The 16,621-nt window shown below is 40.6% G+C and overlaps 1 protein-coding gene across 2 annotated transcripts in view; it reads right to left on the minus strand.

The window, feature by feature from the left end:
* Positions 1 to 9,437: 9,437 nt before the first annotated feature.
* The window catches only part of RASGRF2 (Ras protein specific guanine nucleotide releasing factor 2), a 116,012-nt gene continuing 108,828 nt past the window's right edge, over positions 9,438 to 16,621 (minus strand). For both annotated transcript variants that reach the window (XM_050329700.1, XM_050329699.1), the window contains exons 25-27: positions 15,550 to 15,667; positions 14,725 to 14,793; positions 9,438 to 14,084 (exon numbers count right to left, since the gene is read on the minus strand). In XM_050329700.1, coding sequence (XP_050185657.1) covers positions 13,992 to 14,084; positions 14,725 to 14,793; positions 15,550 to 15,667 — 280 coding nt within the window. In that variant the 3' untranslated portion in view covers positions 9,438 to 13,991. The remainder of the gene's footprint in view (positions 14,085 to 14,724; positions 14,794 to 15,549; positions 15,668 to 16,621) is intronic.

Consider the following 16,621-nt stretch of genomic DNA (forward strand, 5'->3'; position numbering starts at 1 on the left):
CCAAGTGTCTGAGAAACATCACATGTATTTTCACAGTAGCCCTGTGTATTTACAGCTCTGTTTCACTGATGCATCTTTACAGCAAGGAATTGGCTGCCAGTCAAATTCCTGTCCTGAAAACTAGAAGCCATACAAAAATCCCATTGCAGATGATGATATTATGACTTTAATGACCCCAGGCACTCATCAGCATCTCCACCAGCTTGGGTCTTTTTGGAGCTTCTGAATCCTGTGTCACTTTAAGGGACATTGCTGCTGCTGAATGAATAAGAGAACTCCCTCCTCACTCTGGTTTATGCCTGTCTTTGACTGGGTGTTCACTCCTGGGCTTTAATCCCTAAAGCAAACCCTCTCAGCTTTATTGTCCATTTTAATAATGTCCCTTATCACAAGTATTTTTCTTGTTGGTAAAGTTGTCTTCCACTGTGACTGTATGCCTTGTCCCCAGGACAGTCTAGCATTGCTGGATCACACAAAAGGTTTCCCTTACCCTGGGACAGGTTCTACTTTACCTGGCAGATAGTTCTCTGGCAGCTCTTAAAAGCCTCCAACACTGGAGACACCACAGACCGTGCAGGTTGTCTACCTAAAAGAAATAAATCAGAGTAAGACAGGCTTTTCCCCCCTCATTTTTAAAAAAATATAGTGCCTAACTAAATGTCCCTTCCTGCAAATGAAGGTAGAACCTTCTGACTGGAGCATGGCGTTGCCATTATTTATGACTGTCACATGCAAAGGACCTAGGAAAGTTAGAATTCCTTATGAGAAGAAAAGCATCATCTCAAATACTAGGGAAAGGTGACTGTAATAGTTTTTACCAAAGTGATGTGACTCCTAATTCAATAAACACCTCTTGCCACAAGGGTGGGCTCTAGTCCTGAGTATAAATGTATGTAGTCCTGCAGCACAAATTGTTGTGCCTTGCACAGGTAGTCAAGTTCAGCAAACAGGTTCTACATAATTGGGGTATAAAATTAATACGAAACTTTACTTAATACGAAACCATTGGGGTTTTTTTTCATTTTTTTTTCTCTTCACAAAATATTATGATTTCTAAGTAGTGCATTGCTTCAGAACAAGCATTTTAAAAGTTTCATTTTAAAGGAGTCTGAATGGGATGGTTTTAAAGTAAGGAAAAAACCTCATCAAAGCCCTTTTTCAAATCTAACCTCAAATCATTAACAGATTCAGCTGTCTTTTTCCCCACAGAAATTTTCAACCTGCCCTTACAATAGCTTTGCACCATCAGTACCTCTGATTAAAGGAGTATGTTTTTTCTAGGAGCACTTTACCAGAAATACCCTGCTGTAATTCAGGTTTCACCACAGACCATCTTTAGGCCTCCATTGCAAGGATTTCACTTTCACCAGGGAAATTTAACCACTGCACAGCCTAAGAAATAAAACTGCACATTTTTTTTTTTTTTGCTGAGTGTCTTCCTGTGTGCTCATGATAGAAAACTCATTTTCTCATGGTGCAGCTGGAAAGGGGAAAGAATATTGTCTCAAGATCAGAAAAATTTTGTGGGTATAAGTTTTAAACCTTGGAAAGGAATCTAGTACTTTCCTTAGCTGACCAGGTGCACTGGAAGGAGAACACCTGCCTTTGGAAAGCATCAACCTAGAGAGAGCATGGTCTGGAGGAGATATAGGAGTTCTGAGGATTAATCAATCCCAGATAAAAAATAAATAAAATTCTTATTTCTGTCCTAGGTGTGTGTTCAGATTGACTCTCTGGCCTTTGTTATTGCTTTTAACAGTTTGTTGCAGAAATATCTACACATTTTTATACCACGTGCAGCTACTTAGTAATTCATGTCTCCATGTCAGGCTTTCTTAATCAAGTTTTGTATTTACTAATTGTGCTTTGGCTCTGCCTTGAACTCTTTCCATTGTGTTTTATCATCAACATCCTCACGAATGAGTCCTCACCAGGACCCAGCATGGGAGCAGCAGAGCATCTCTTCATTAAACAGCTCCAACATTTGAAGGCCACACTAGCCCTGGGGACCACAGGTCATTTTTAGTTCTGTGAACTAAACCTGCACTGATTTTTAGTTCTCAGTTTGTCCAAATGATGTCTAATTTCTATGGGATTGGACACAACACCTTTTTTAAGGTATAAGCTTTATTTTTTTAATAGATTTTAAACAATATTCCTAGGATTCATAGTACAAGACCTCAATCATGTGTCACTCAGATAATATATATGATATATAATAATATGTTAAATGATATAATATATAGTAATATATAATAATCTTTAGTAATAAGACCATTTTTCCAAAATGTAATGGATAGGCCCATTAAGAGTTATTAATAATTTAATGACATAGGGGCTTTGGCACATTCAGAGATGTGGTCTAAACTGAGCTGTTTCTAAACTGTTTCTAAACTAAACTGTGCAGGTCAGGGCTGAGCTGTCACTTAGCATGTGCACTGTCTGTGTCCCTCTCCTTTGCAGGTAGCACAGCTGGGCACTCTTTCAATGGTGGAGGGTCAGATACACATATCTTGGCTCATATTCAGCATCAGGCATGTTTTCTACAGCTAAATTTATGGATGGTTTTGTGGTTTTTTTCTTATTATTCAAGTATACTGCAAGGCATTTTGAAGCCTCCAGGTATCTGAGCATAACATCTTTATTTTTATTTATTAAAGTGTTTGGACGACTTGCCTAGCACGTTTTCCCCTTGTTGTCTCAGTCTGTTCATGCTTTGAATACTTGCCACATAATTACTCATTTAGATGCCTTTTGTGCACCCCCAGGATTAGAGATGCCTCTGGCCCAAGACCAGGACATGGAACACAGCTCAGTACCTCCGGGACTGGATTTTGTCACTGGCAGAAAGTCCTTAAAACTTTCACTTCCAAGGTCATTTGTACTTGTGATATCACTTGGACAAAGCACAAATACTGTTGTACAGGAGAGGACAAATACAGAGCAATTGTCCCATAAACAGTTGCTGTGTGTCCTCCATGCATCAAGTTTCCTCCAACGGGGCACAGTTTTGGTTAATTCTGTATAAGACACTGACTCAAAGAAACAGCTACTGCAGCATTCTACAGCTACTGTGGCATTCCCTGCGTGCAAAACCAAGGTTTTCTCATTCCACATTCCTCGTTCTCACCTCATCAGCACAACAAAGGGTCAACAAATTGAGAGTCAAATCAGCATTGGTTTTTCCAAGGAAATACTCCCATATACCGTGGTTAGTTATGGCCAGTGAATCAGCAAAATGTGTCCAAAAGGTCACAGAGGTCAAAGCCTTTATCTCCCTGCCCTGCCCCAAGACCCAAGAAGGGCTCAGTGACCTGTAACCAACATTCAGGACACTGATAGCCTGCCAGGAGCGTATTTTTGGTTTAAGACTGTACTTTAACTTGTGCATCAGCCACCTTGCACTAAAAGTGGAGACAGAAGCCATCAGCAAGGTTTAAAAGAAGTCACTGCTGGAAATCTGGTGTTGGCTTAGGAACAGCCCAAAGGACTGCAGGTACCCCTAAGGTGGAGGAGCAACCCCAGCTCGAACTCTATGAACTCATGAACTTTGCAACTACTTTTAATATTTAAGAAAAAAAAAAAAAAGAAAGCTTTTGCCATTAATTCTTCACTTTCTTGAACTTCTTTTAAATAGGAAGCTGTCTTTCTCTCTGGATGTATTTGAGCACAGGTATTGGTTACCCCAAATTTCACACTTGGCATTACATGTGCTCTTAACCCAGAAGGGAGGAGGGTACAGAGGGTTACAGTGACATTTCTAGAAATAGAACTAGATTAAATATTTGAGCCATGTCATGAGTGGTATTAATTGCCACACCATGTGGTCCTGAGTGACATTTTGAAGGAATGGCAGAATCATAGCTAAAGTTCACACAGGCTCAGCGCCACAGATGATGTAAATGCATGTCTTAAACAACTAAGCTGTTTAGCCAAAGGTATCCTGCAGGGAGCTGGACTTCCACTTGGTGGAGAGAGAAGGAGGCTGGCCTTTTATATTTGAGAAGTAATTCCTGTAAGCCATCCTTAGCTCCAGCTAAACCCTACAGGTGCCATTGGAAAGTTTTCTCTGCCCATCCATGAAAGGTTCTGGCACCTTAGAAACATCTGCAATAAATGTCATGAGTCACTACACGCGTGACAGACCATTTTTAGATGCCCAGAAATCAGTTTACATTGCTCTTGTCTTGCTGTGTCACCTTACAGGTTCAGAGAATAAGATGCAAATTAAAACATCAGGTCTCATAAAGCAGTATTGGTGAGGTTTTTTGTAGTTTCACTCAAACCTTTCTGACTCATCTGGGTTTGAGATACAGCCTCCAAAAGTGCAGAAACAATGCTCCAATGCAGACATGATTCTGAGTGTGCCTTAATCACAGCATGGAATACCTCTACCAAAAAAATCAACTACATTTCAGTTTCTTTCTCCTTGCAATGCCAGAGGTCAGTGAATGGTTATAAAAACATATGAATTCGGAAAAAAAAAATTCCAAGCTGTGTATCTGTGACTAGATTCATATGAATAGAGAAGACATGGTAAAAGCTGCAACTCTTCATAGGTCAGACAATGACCACTTGGTAACAACATGATCTTTGATTTCTGTCAGCAGAAGAGCTGGCTGGTCAGATCCCAACTTGTGAGACCCAGCAGCCCAAATTCTCCTGCCAAAGCCCAGCCAAGGTGCAGGCACTGCTCACCCTTCTGAGCCCATCTGATGCTATTTTGCAGTATAAACCTCTCATCTTCGCAGTGCAGAGAGCTACAATCAAAATCACAAAAATCTCATGTAATTGGAGATGCTTTCTCTGAACTTATTACATATCCTATTTTTCCCTTACTAAAATTTTTACTTAAGGGTCAGCATTAACAGATAGACTTGATGATCTTAGAGGTCCTTTTCAGCCTTAACAACCCTGTGACTCTGTAATTTGAAGTAGCTGCACAGTGGGGGCTGACCAATATTTCCCTGCATCAAGTAGTTATACAAGTCAATAAATTACAATAAATCATAGCCAAATTAACACCACCTCCTCTGGCACTTTGAATCCATTTTTAATAACCCTCGTACTTGAAATGCTACATTTTGAGGCTACAAAACCGATACATATGTAGTTAAACTGACCTTGAAGCTGGAGGTAGGGACGTCCTGCTGCCTGCAGCGAGCCCAGAGTGTAAAGGGAGTAGCGAGTTGGTGCCCTGAGAGGAGCCCAGGTAATACGAGACGGGGAAGAGGAGGTGTGGGAAACAAAAATAATTGCTGCAGGGGCCAATCCTGGTTTGCTGGGCTACGTGAGTGACATGTGCTGGAACGGGTGCCCTTGAGGACGCAAGGAGGATGTAGCAGCAGTGGGATGACAGCAACATCACCCTTCAAATGCTTCTCAAGTGGAAAGTGTTAATGTCAGCAAATGGTCGGGCAGGTGGGAAACGGCAGGAGATGCTACTCCACCCCCATAGTCCCACTAAGGAACAGCTGAAAGAGAAAGGTCAAGTCCTGCCTGCCTGAACATCTCCAGAGAAACATCCAGAGCAGGGAAATTCCAGCTGCTTGGATCCCATGTGGAAACAGGCCAGAGCAGGGAACCAGACACTGAAGGAGCTGAGATCACAGTGGGTGATTCTGGCTATTTTCCCCTCTTTATTTCTTAATTTACAATATGAATTCTCGACTATTTCTAAGGCAGAGAGGCCCATGAAGTGTAAAAGGAGGGTATCTAAAGCTTCCCATTCAGAATTACTATTATTTTATTACTCTATTGCATTTAGAATTATAGATACATAGCAGTAAAGTACTGTAAGAAATAACACATAATGGTTTGGAAGGCATGAAAGAATAATCAGTGTCATTCACCTAGCTCTGCTCCAACCAAAGCTGAACATGTACCAAGGCTGACAGAGGAACAAAGAGGCCAGCATTGTGTAGCTTTTAAAAATCCAACACTTTAAAATACTTTTTCCTTTGTACATTTAATATTCTTTGAATTATACATAGCAATTTCCTAAACCTATGTCTCAGATTTTTGAAACTTTACAAAACACAGACATCTCTGCCCCAAAATGTTGTGGTTTGTTTGGACTAATGAGAGCTGTGCACTCCCACCATAATTAGAAATGAAACAACCAGTCCAGATCAATGCATCTGGAAACACCCCCTCTTTACCACACATGCTTTTTATCAAATCAACACTATATTCTTGGTCCTGAGAGAGGGAAAAAAAAAAATCCACTGAGAATCTCCTGAGGTAACACGAGTAAGGAAATATGAGCACAACAAATCCGTCCCTGTGCAGGAACTGGCAACGGAAACAGAAACAGAAACCAGCTTTCTGTGTCAGCAAACAGCCCCTGCACACCAGTTCAGTACATACCTAATTTTAAATTTTTTACTAAAGGCAGCCTTCTTTGTAAAGCCCTTGAACAGACAAGGACCCATCAAAGTAGGGGAAGCCATGAAGTGCCTCGCTGGCTTAGAAAGAGGTTTAAGGTAGAGCTCAGAGCCTGGAAGAACAGCAGATGCAAACAAACCCCCGACTGTGAAGTAACACCACAAACACCTGGAGAACACTGTTAGCAAGTTCCCTAATGATTTCTGGAGAATATATCATTAATACTTCAAAAATAGTTCAGCTTTACTTCTGTTCTGTGATCTATTTGGCGAGGAACTCGGGTACAAAATAGTTGGGATGCTAAGAACCCCATTTTCATGTCTATCTAACATACTTATCTAACAATTAAAATGCTGCCATGGTTTCATTGCTTGTGCCGGGGAGGCAGCAGTAGCTGAGTGTTAATTCAAGTGCAATTAATATTAATGACACCAGTCCCAGCACAGGGAGTTCAGCTGGAATTCAACACTAATTTGTGTCCCATTAGAGTTTGTCGTGGGAGCTGCTGAACAGAGTTACCTCTACGGACCAGACAAAGGTAATTATGTTTTAAGGGAAGGCCTTTCCAATTCACACAATAATTTCAAAGAAAATTTATTTTAAGTCAAGTTTTCCACATGTGGGACATAATTTATTAGTAATAAAAGGAGTGAGGACAGAAATAAGCCTAGTTTTTCTTACAAAGTCTGTGTATTGAATTTGGAATTAGAAGGTACTATGTTTGTTCTGAGGAGCCTGCAAGGACACTGATCACTCTCCTGCTGTTGGAGTCAGAGCTCTGCTGTAGTTCAGCTGCAAAGAGCCACTGGCATCCTTATAAAGCAGTAGTTGGATTGTTACCCCAAAGCAATGGCAATCCCAGGTTTTCAGGTTGGATGGGTCTTTAATTCTTACATTCATAACAATGCAGTGAAGCACACTGTCTTGGCAATACATTTGATTGCTTACCAGGTGCTTACCAGACCTCTTACAGGGGTGTTCTCATGGCTGTAGATGTTCAATATCAATATCCTCTTACACACAGCACATGCAGTCACTGAGATCTCAAAACTGGAAAAACATTCCATTTTGAGGGGGCACCCAAGCCCTCCATCCCACAGAAGTTGGAGTTAAATCAAGTACTTTGTGTTAAGCATGGGAACCTATTGATCATGATGAAGTGGACAAGGAGGCACAGAACAATTGTCTACACTTAATATTACTTCACAGAAAGGCACATTAAGGTGCTATTACATGTCTACTAAATAAAGAGCTCAACAAGATCCAAATGTAGTTTTAAAAATAACCCCAGTTATTTTAAATTACTGAACTCACTCTTCACAGGACATCCACCACACAGCGTAGGAAACGTTCTCTATTATTAGCAGTGTGTTTTCTGGCCAAACGGAGGAGAAAAGGTTTTCCTAGAAATGGAGCTGACCCTTTGGACAAGCAGGAATGTCAAAAATTGAAAAAGTAGTCACTTTTTTTTTTTCTTACCAGATGTGTTGCCAAGACAAATGAATCAGTTGAGATGGTGATTGTGAGGGAGTTCAAAACAGTAATGACTGGAGAACCACATCTGACAAACACTCAGGTGTCTTGAACTATAGATACATTTCCATCCTGCTGATCCAGTGCTTCTTTGTCCTGGAAATTCTAGCAGGAATGGTTAGAGGAGGAAAAAGGTACTCTTTTCCAGATGGCTTTCCCATTGGAGATGAAATTTTAACAGCAAATAAAAGGGAATAAAAATATTTGGATTTCAAGCAGTATAGAAAGTCTTGATAAGACTTTGTGTCTTTTCCGGACGGACAAGTTACTACTTTTGGTCCACATAAAACACATATATCAAGAATGTAGACATGATTACGCAATTGTCACCAATTTGTATAAATGCAGAGCTTCCAGGAAATGTAGTGGGGGAGAACACAATAGTAATTAAACAGTAATAACTAGGTCAATGTTTCTGACCTATCTGGCCATTTGCAGACCATGAGCATTAGTGCAGCAGGGTGGTGCTTGAGTTGAAGGGAGTTACACAGTGGAGTTTCTACCTCTAGGAAAACAAATTTGAAACTACTTCTGCCACTACTGCATTTACAAACCCACATGTACAGGTCTGTCTCCAGCAGGAGAATCAGAACAATGATGGCCTTAGAATAAAGATGTAAAATCAGCCAACTCTTTGGCATAAGGAAAATAAAATGGTTCAGAAAACATTGTTGGGAAAACAGCTTGAAATTAAAAATACTGTGGTACTTTTTAACAGCTTCTTGGGAAGTATTTTATTTTTTTTATTGCACTGACAATATCTGACAACTTCAAGGGTAAGGTGCTTTCAGTTAATTTCAGTTTTTATGTGAAACACCAACAAATATAAGCAAAATTGAAAAAATGTGACTGCAAGGTCACAGAGTACTGAATAGATACTGATTTTAATATCTTGTTTTATCTCCTTCTTACATAGATCTGATGGGTCATTGCTGTTTACTTGCTAAAAGTATGTTAATTCTAGAAAAAAATGTAACAGGAATCTTTCTGTCTTAATAAAATTAGTGATTTCAACACAGGACAGTGATTAAAGTACGTAACACAAGCTGGAGACCTGTTTTCTCAGTCTCAAACTCTGTTAACTATTTTTCTTCAATTTGCCAGTCATTTATCTCCATGTGACTTGTTCCCTTATCACAAGAGGAGAGACAGGACATACTCACAAACCTACTATGTTTTCTGTCATTTCTTGAATACAAAATATGGCTTTATTACTTCTTTAAATCCAGGGCAGGACACCAGCCAAGAGAAGGCAAGGGATAATTAGACAGAAGTGCAAACCCAGTGTCAGTTATTCCCAGGGATGCCCACAGCAGCTGCAATGCATCATGAGTAGAAAAAAATAATAAAATGCAGTAATTCAAACCATTCTTTCCCAGTACAAACCCAGAATTTTCCCTGATTTTTTGCCCTTAATGGTTTGCTTTTCTAAAAGACGTGTTAAATCAGAAGGAGATTTAATTATTCATGATCAGGGATTAAAAAAAGTAACAAAGTCCAGTAAAGACCCTTGAAACTCAGGAAATAAAAGAAAGTTTAATTAGCATAGAGGCACAACACCTTGCCTGATATGCCTTACTAACAATACAAAGCAATAACCTCAGGTCAAAATATATGTTACAATACATGCAAAAACATCTGGAGTGTGCACTAAGTTATATTAGTTATAGGTACATCTGTCAAATAAACACAGATCTACTCTCCTAAGTAACAAAACATCAGAGACTATTCAGGAGTAAAGGTACAACAGAACAGCCATTGCTGAGCAGCGTATTGGACACGAAGCATCCAGGACAGAGACATTTGACCTTTGGAGGCAAAAACTGTAACAGGCAAATAGCTGAGAGCCAAATCCCCAAATACTTATGAAAAGCTCTCTGTGAAGCCTAAGGTATTATCAGAATGAGGTCTGAAGGGTTTTGCCCTTAATGAATAACAATTATGAGTGGGTAAAAATGTCTCTATAGGTGAGAATTTTTAATCATCTAAGCTTAATGTTGCTGTTAAGACTAAAAGGAGGAAACACTGAGTATAAATACAAATAAAACAATAGTTTTTTGTAAAACCCTTAAAATAAATATAAGCAGGAAGGAAAATTTGGGATAATGAACATGTTCTGAAATCAAAATCAACATGGTTTAAGTTAATAAATAATTAAAATAGTTAAGTTCCTTTTTATCCTAGAGAATAATAATATTAAAACCAGGAAAGCAGAAAGTAGACACGGACCTCCTCCTTACTCTTAAATAAGGGTGATCAGTCCCAGTTATCACCTCTCACCATGAACATGTGTCTGTGTGTTACAGGACTTGCCAAAAGAAAGGGGCAGAACAAACACTTACTGCCACAGGTGTGGTTTTCTTCCACAGGACAACCAAGTCGTGGGCTCAGTCCATAACAACACTGATGAATTTGGAGGGGGAGAGGGATGGGGGAGCAAAGGCTGGGGTGAAGGCAACTCTAACCCTGTATCAGCGTGTGACAAGTGCTCAATGTCACATGAAGGGGACGTGTCTGTGCTGCTGCCCAGGCCCCCAGGTCACTGTGGGCGCAATCTGGGCTGCTACTTATGCAATAACAAACACTGCAGAGCTCCCCTCAGGCATTGCTGGCAGGTGCACCCACTGCAACCCAGTGGGTGAAATTTGCTATATCCCCATTGTTGCCAGCCAGCCCCTCCAGTATGTATCTGGAGTGTTCCACAGGGAGCAGCCCATCCATCCCACTGGCACAGAGGGGCTGAGGAGCTCAGGAAGGCAAGTAGAGAGGTGCTTCAGCCCTTCTCCTTCTTGTGGATCCTGAATCAGCTGGGCTTTTCCAGCTCCAGTTGCAGGAGAGTGAGTCTGTTTTGCTTCCATGGTGTAAAAGCTGTGATGGACAAGACCCTAAAAGACAGCAAGACCCTAGTGACAAAGCCCTCACTCAGGAACATGCTCCCTAAAATGCCAGAGGCAAATGGTGCATGTTTGATGACTGAGATTTCTATCCCTATGTGTTATGTGGCTGTGGTGGAGTGGCACAGAGGAGCTGGTGGCAGGAGCTCCACGATCCCTGTGTGCCCTACAGGGAGAGCACTGGGCTGGCTGGTTAAACTGGGACCAAACAAAGCCTCACACAAAGCAGGTTGCTGCTGCCTATGGACCACGGCCACAGCCCACACACAGCAGCAGGACTGTGGCAGAGGCACTGGGGCCACTGAGTGGTGAAGCACAGCCCAGCACATGGCTCTGCACTTGCTGTTCCTCCAGAACAGCTAATCCCAAATGTGGTTATAGGGCTGCAACGCTGGCGAGGGTTGTGGGTAAAAAGGTGCATCCTCACTTTTTCAAGCACTCACCTCCTGTGCTTTAACGAACATATTGTATCCCCAAGCAAAAATAGCAACATTAACCATCAGCAAATCAAACATTACTGTGACCATAATATATTTTTTAATTTTTCTTCTTGTTTTGCCTTCTTTTTTTTTTTTTTTTTTTTGTGGTGGTGGTGATGTTGCTCTGAACACACAAATCAAGTATCTAAGCTACTCTAATGATTCTAACCTTGATTGTGCCACTGACCCAAGAGGCAAACTTTGGCATATGAGTAGTCTGTGCTTTTCCAAAGGGGGCTGAACTATCACACTGTCTTCTGATTTTAAGATAGGGCTGATTTTAAGATAAGGTTCAGTACCCTTGGAAAAGCCCACGTCCAACCCTTTGTCTTCCTCTCTGTCTATCTGCCAGGTGAGCACGGCACCAACCCTGCATGTCACAAACACTAAAATACATCATTGAATGTTCTGAACCAATACACACACAGAAAGTACAAAACAACCAACTGTGAACAGAGCAAGATGAAGAATTGTACCCTGTAACCCTAAGAACATCAGGGAAATTTGGTAAAATGGGGTACAGGCAGATAAAGCAGCAGTTAAAAGTGTACAACAAAGATGCCCATTGATACAGACAGTTGTTAAACATTTTCTTTTGGACAAAGAAACAATAAAACAAAGTTAGGAAATCACTTTCTGGACCACGTTTTCCCTGTTGCTCCATTACTTCAAAGTGTTTTATGAAACTACTAAATGGTAACTGCCTTTGTACAGAAAATACACAGCCAGTTGGTTCTGTGATCCAAATAAACCATGCTTTTCCTCATATCATGCACTGGGATGCAATCAGCTTCTTGTCAGTCATTAGTGAAAAGAAACAAACACACATTTCAAAAGGTTTCTATAAGTAATATTTTCCGTGTTCATTTTCACAGCAATCATTAGCCAGAACAATCTAAAGTGTTTCTGGCATTTCCTTCTCTCTTGCTGTCTGCTCTTCTAATGAAGAAATTCTCCAGTATTTGTGACACCTCCCCATGCAGTTATTTACAAAGAGACGGTCCTTGTGGATAAGAACCTTAACGAAATTTACAGTTGCTAAGGTACATTTGTAAATGCTGGCAGTTAGACAGAACAAATGGAATTCATTGTGCAGCTCTGGGCTGGGCCAGCAATATAATTAAAGTGCAAATAAAGACAAAAACCACAAGCCAGGCAGGTCCATTTTTCACCTTCAGCATTGAGAAGCATCATGACTGTATATGTCAGATCAAATAGGCCTAGGTCACAATATGTTTTAAGCATCTGTCTCCCTGAGAGAATTTAAGGGAGGTATACGGTGATATAGCCCTATTTCTTCAACTGGCTGAATATCATTGGAAAAGTAAGGACACTTTTCCAGCCAATTTTTTTTTTTTCAACAGTGCTAACACCTGTGTTTTATACTATGATGCCCTTTACAACATGCATTTGAGCTCACTTTCCATGCAGCTACGACAGGCCACTCTTGATCAGGGAAATATAAAAGTACCCACTAGCTGTAGAAATGACATCTATCTACCTGGTACGTCACAAAAGCACAGGTTCTGAAAACATTTACAAATAGCACATTTTCTCATACGTGTGCCCATATGCAAGTGATAGTTACTAGCTCAGATAAAAATACATATTTTGTGTTTGCTGGCATTCAATGTTTGCCACTGATATGTATGATTTTAGAGCTAAGTTAGTGCCAAATGGCTGAAGAAAAAAAAAAAAAACCGACATTTTTCAAACTGCTGATGCCAAGTGAAACGGAACTGTCGCTCCAGCTCTGAGTGTTCACTGCTGGTCACCACCCACTGCCAGATCAGATGTGTGTTTCTCTCCACAGTGTGTCCAGAAAGTGCTCTGTAGCCCAACTTGTCAGAGAAGTTGCAGGAGGTGCAGGGAAATAAAGTGCCTTTTCCAGGACTGTGTGCAACACGACTCACCATCCCATCCACTGCGAGTCCAGAGTTCTCACTTTGTGTTTCCCAGTTGGGAAGGCTGGCAACTATGTACAGCTATTCCACTAGTCCGTTTGCTTTCCATGCTGCAAATACTCTCATGGATGAAAAAAATATTTACAAATTGTTTACAGGTACAATCAGTCATCTTAGAAAAGGCTGATGAGACATTTAAAGAAGAAGGTGTTTTATAAAGAGTAGCATTAAATGTACAGCGAGTCTTTTGAACAACTGCAGGTCTGAAGTTACTAGATGCTCTCTTATTGTCACTCCGAAATAGTAGATGACTGTTAAAATTCTGGTTTCTCAATGAAATTAACAGTATATGAGGACACCACCACCATTCCTGCCTCAGTGGACACACAGTTAGCCATCAGCCCAACCACCTCATTTTGCTTACTCATCTTAATATACCTGAATATATTGCCACCATTTAAATCTGTACCCTTAATTTGTCACATTAAGATGGCTGCAATGAGAGCCAGTTCACAGTAAAGTCTCCTATTTTCCATTACATCATAGTCCCTGCTGCAAAACATTATCTTTGCAAAGCAGCAATCACTTAATCCGGGTAGGAAGTGTCTTTGTCTTCCATCCCCAATGCTCGTTTTTGTTGCCAGAGAGGGAAATGCTGTGAGACTCTGTATCTCTCATTGGAAAAGAGAGCTGGCATTCTTCCCAAAATTTCCCTTGCTGTCTTTAGGACATGGCATGCATGATGCTGTTCACTGTACTAAAGCTTTCTGTAGACTCTGAGGCAAAGCTGAGTTTCAGGCGGGGAGTCTGGGCTCGATCTTCAGGGAGAGCTCATACAATGTATCTTCATCTATAATGAGTGTCTTGTCAAGTAAGTAGTGAGTGACCTGGAATGGAGAAAACACAGATGGACACACTGCATAGAACAGCCACAAAGATTTCTCTGCTTTCCTTCCCCTTCCAGCCCATTTCAGATCCTGAGATGCCTTTATGTTGTTTTCTTGAGAAACCCAACAGCTCATTTGGATGCTGCACCCACCTGCAGCGATCTGGGAATTAACTACAGCCTCTTAGGAACGGACAAATCATTTGCCATGTTACTTCAGCCCCAGGCTCCTCTTCTGGAGTATGAGATGAATCTTCTCTGAAGCCACAGACCAGCTTTGGTCAAATTTGCATCACTCCCAAGAGGGACAAAGGAAAAAAGAACTGCAGGGTACCTCAGCAGGTGCTTGGGGCATCACCACTAGACTCTCAGGGCAGTAAGAACACATTTCCCTTTGAACCCCTTACACCCTTGAAGGCTGCAATCCCCAAGACCTTCCAGAGAAAGAGCAAAAAAATTCTCTACAAGGCATCAAACAACGAGTTTCTGCCAGAGTGAGGGTGTCCCAGCCCCATATGACCTGTATGTCTAGTGTGTCCTCTCCTCTATGTGTGGGAGCTGATTTTGGCTTTCAGCAACAGCTCTATCTGACAGGTAATTGCTGCTACAGCTCCGATTTCAGTATCAGGTGAGAGCCTTACCTTCTGCTGATGATCTATGCGGTAGGAGGTCTGCTGGAACTGCCGTATTTCCCTGATAATATGTGAGATCTTTCAAAAGAATACATGTGTTTAAGTACAACTGCAGTTGACTTCAGCTAAGCCACATAAATAAAGAATTTTGCATGAAGTTATTCAATTTATCTGAGGAGGAGGGAAAGCAAGGGCAGAGATCATCTCCTGACAGCTTCCAAGCACTTCAGTTTCTCAAATCAACCATTTATTCTCCAGTCAGCCTCAAGTGAACAACTATGACTCTCCTCTCCCCACACTGAAAACACCTCTTTTGCCTCGAGTGACTGCTGCAGTGTGTATCCCTAAGAAGGGCATTAAGCTGAGATTAGAAGAGAAATTTCCATGCTTCCCTCTGAGGAGTTGTTACAAAAAGCATTACATGGCAGTGGGAGAGAAATCAACTTTAAAATGCTTTTTAGATAGACCCTAGCATACTTTGAAAAGAACATTCTGATTACTGCTTCCTGGTGAATCACTGCACTCCTATAATTCTGGTTATTTAAAAAAAGCTTTCTGTTGCTCCTTCACGAGCTCCAGACAGCTGCTTTTCTTGCCATTTCTCAGAGGAAAAACTGGGGGCAAATTCACCATGTAAAGATACCCAGTTTACCAGAAGGTGGTGATAGAAGACTGGGTCGAGTAATTGCTCTCAGATCGCTGCCTATCTTGCACAACACCAATATACCTGTAATTCTCTGAAGTGAAATTCAAAGGAGTTATAATGAAATCGATAATTAGCTCACATAATTAAACAACACCTGTTGGGAAAGCACACAAGAAAGTGAAAATTACCATTCTCATTTTGGAAAAATTGACAAGTCCTTCCTCAGTGAAGTTGGGTGTTCCTTCTTCAATAAAGGCCAGATCCGTCAGGTACATCCCAAGGTAGGGAACAGCAGGTGGGTTACAACTGAAAATCAATAAATCAGCATATTTGCCTGTAGCTACACTTGCAAACTCACTTTTTTCTAACTCACACAAACTTTTATTACCTAATGCACTTCTAGTCAATGGACTGCATTTATTTCCAAGACAAACAGCTCCTGCTTGAGTTGTATTTGCTCTGCCTGTGACAAATTGAATGTATTCTGTCCAATATCTAATATTAATGGAACTTTTTAAACATTCCAGTAATTATTCTAGTCTTTCAATTCTTGGCTTCTCTCAAGATAATTTAAAGTAGTTGTATCATTCAATCCTGAAAAACCTGCTTCCAGTTACAAAACTTGCAAAAATTCAGGTCAATACATAAACTGTAGAATCCTTCTGGATACCAAAATTACAGCATGTCAGACACAATCTGGCAAATGAATTAAAGAAGTCAATACTCAAGGACTACTGTACAAAAGAAGGAGGCTGTTTTCCAAGGGGCTTGGAGGTCACAGGCGAAGAAATATCACTGTGCATTTGTCCTGTCCTTATGTTCCTCTCATCATTTACTGTCTAAAACAATATGAATGGATTCATGATCTGACTCAGGCTTAGTCCCAAGCCCTAAATTTCTTATTTAGAGCAAGAAGTCTGTGGAATCCTGTTTCTCATAAAAGAATTTATTTAACAAGCTGACTTTACACTTACTGAAAAAGTTTATCAGTGTAAGCAAAACCCCAACAGGGAACATGCTCAAAGAAAAATAGTGTAATTTGTTTCAGTAATTCTATGGAGCTATTATATTTATATATCAGGGGAACTAAATCACAAGATATTCAGGAAAACAGTAATGCCATATAGAACCAACCTAGGATTTAAGAGATTTTTAGGCAAAAACATTATCCAGTATTATATTAATTATTAAAGCTTAATCAAAGCCAATTCTTCTTTAATATGTACGATCTACTGCTTATAACAAAACATTTGTATATTG

This window comes from Myiozetetes cayanensis, unplaced genomic scaffold (assembly GCF_022539395.1).
Source record: "Myiozetetes cayanensis isolate MyiCay16 unplaced genomic scaffold, myiCay2020 scf4, whole genome shotgun sequence".
Classification (NCBI taxonomy): Eukaryota; Metazoa; Chordata; class Aves; order Passeriformes; family Tyrannidae; genus Myiozetetes; species Myiozetetes cayanensis.